This window comes from Rattus norvegicus, chromosome 4, assembly GCF_036323735.1.
Source record: "Rattus norvegicus strain BN/NHsdMcwi chromosome 4, GRCr8, whole genome shotgun sequence".
NCBI lineage: Eukaryota > Metazoa > Chordata > Mammalia > Rodentia > Muridae > Rattus > Rattus norvegicus.
In genome coordinates, this window is record NC_086022.1 from 98,565,187 (window position 1) to 98,567,819 (window position 2,633).

General features: G+C 37.0%; 1 gene segment (V, D, J or C); it reads left to right on the forward strand.

The window, feature by feature from the left end:
• The first annotated feature begins 1,856 nt into the window (after positions 1-1,856).
• On the forward strand, positions 1,857-2,398 carry LOC500159 (Ig kappa chain V-V region L6-like). The segment is given in 2 exon segments: positions 1,857-1,965; positions 2,076-2,398. Coding segments are annotated over 2 exon segments (378 nt in total).
• Positions 2,399-2,633: the final 235 nt, after the last annotated feature.

Below are 2,633 nucleotides of genomic sequence, written 5' to 3' on the forward strand. Positions count from 1 at the left end.
AAATTCAATTCAAACTTCTAGAGCCTAGACTTGGATAATTATAGACAGTAAGGTTCAGTGAGGTCAATTATTGACAAACAATTAACTTATAATCTCTCCTAAAACCATGAGCTTTAAAAGTCTGTTTTATTAATTAACACAATAAAGGAACACACAAACTTCAACAAGTACTGGTATTTATTCAGTATGTGCAAGTAAGAGTATCTTAAGAAGCTGTTGAATGTTTTCAGAAGACAGCAATGCTCACTATTACACCATTAGTGCATACTTTCCGAGGAAGGTATACTCAAAAACAAAACAAAACAAAACAAACAAACAAAAAAAACCACCCCCCCAAAAAAAGCTGAAACAATCATTTAGTATTTAATGCAATCTAAGGCCCATTTGTGAATGAATGTTGAATGTTTCTGGAATTCTTTTCATATTTGCACATATCATTAATGGAGCTGTGTCAGAATTCAGATCCCAGATGCTCTGCAAACTAATGATTCACTTGTTGTTTTGCTTTAGAAGAACTGTCGTCCTCCTCTTACCATGAACTGAGAGTGTCCTGAGTGAATCTTCCTCAGAATGTGGTGCTACCATGTGAGAACTCAGACATGTCTTTCAAGCCTCAATGATCAAAGAAAGACACAGGTGCACTTGTTAGATATCAACAGAAAGGGAGTTCAGAACAATGATGAAGAAAGAGAAGGCAGCATTACCATTAACCCATTCAAAAGCTGCTGTATGGCACTCTTGAGGCTGATCGTGTTTTGTATATTGAAGAAGCTGCTTTATGATTAGGTATTTGTTCTCACATATCACTCAAGTACAGGCACTCGGAAAATCAGCTTATTCAGACAAATGCTGCACCGTTGTTGGTCCTTTATTATTTTCTGAAAGACCCCAAGGATTCCCTGGTTTAAGGACATTGAATATATTGTATTTCTCCTGAAGACAAATAAAGTTGGATGGTCAAGGCAAGGACATAGATGTATGACCTGTAGTATTAAAATGTCTGTGTTATAAGGATGCACAAACATTTTTGCATAGTAGCTTGTTTGGAGACTTTGATTCGCAAAGAAACAACACGGCTGTTGCCTAAATCAGGATAATTCTTTCAGTTACTGTTAAAGAACAAAATGTGAAAATAGCAGTATTTTCAACATTACAGTACTCAGTTGTATTATCACGAGTCAAATCTTTATGCTGAAAAACCATGGGACGTAACGAAAGACGGTAGAAGAGAGCAAAATATGGACAATACCAAACTGAGTGAAAATTGTACTCATTTAGTCTGTAAGCATGAATGTATCTCCATGTTTACATTGAATCAGAACATCGAGCAACTCAGATTGCTGGGATCAAAGTATTATATGTACATGTAGGATGTTTTTAGTCTCTTTGTACTATCATTAGCAAAGATAAAACTGCAAAATCTCATATTTTAATGCATTGAAAGTGATTATTAGAAATTGTCCTTTTAAGTTCAAGAAATGTCTACTACAAACACTTCACAAGGTGGACACATACTATATTTTAACCAATTTTAATTATTTTGGTGTGCTAAAAATCTAATAGTTTCTTCTCTGTTGTATATTCCCTGAGAGCAGGACATTCTTCTATAGTACAATAGTTTATATTTGAAATATTTTATTTAATATAGATATTAACTACATTGCAGATGTCATCTGTAAGTTTAAATACTTGAAAAGAAATTCATTCTCTGGAGACATACAAGTGGTTTTTTACTTCTGGTGCCTGGTGACCCAAGGCTTGTGCTAAGTGTTGAGATGAATATGCCTTTGAGCTGTACTCAGCAAATCTGTTACCCACTCATTTGCATGCCCTCACTGCACAGACTTGGGAACATCTTCATAAACCAGTCACACTATACAGCGCCATTGTCATTGCAGTCAGAACTCAGAATGGACATGAGGGCCCATGCTCAGTTTCTTGGGTTATTGATGCTCTGCTTTGCAGGTAAAATGCACTAAAATGGGAATTTCATTGATTAGTTTGACTGGTATTTGGGTTATGTCATCCTGTGGAATGCTTAACTATGTGGATATCCATTATGTCTCTACTCTTAGATGCCAGATGCGACATTCAGATGACCCAGTCTCCATCCTCCATGTCTGTGTCTCTGGGAGACACAGTCACTATTACTTGCCGGGCAAGTCAGGACGTTGGGATTTATGTAAACTGGTTCCAGCAGAAACCAGGGAAATCTCCTAGGCATATGATTTATCGTGCAACGAACTTGGCAGATGGGGTCCCATCAAGGTTCAGCGGCAGTAGGTCTGGATCAGATTATTCTCTCACCATCAGCAGCCTGGAGTCTGAAGATGTAGCAGACTATCACTGTCTACAGTATGATGAGTATCCTCCCACAGTGATACAAGTCATAACATAAACCTCATGGGAGCAGAAGTGAGAGGCTTGGTTGTCCCATCTGTCTCTAAGCATTTTTCAGATATCACAAGCAAAATCTGACAGTACAACAAAAAAGGAAATACTTGAAAAAGTCCATTACTGAAAGACCATGGGATTTGTATTTCTAATTAAAGCTAAATCATCACAATGATGAGAACTCTGAACTTCTTCCCAGCTAGGGATCAAAGATAGTTGAAAATTCCAGAAAAATTACT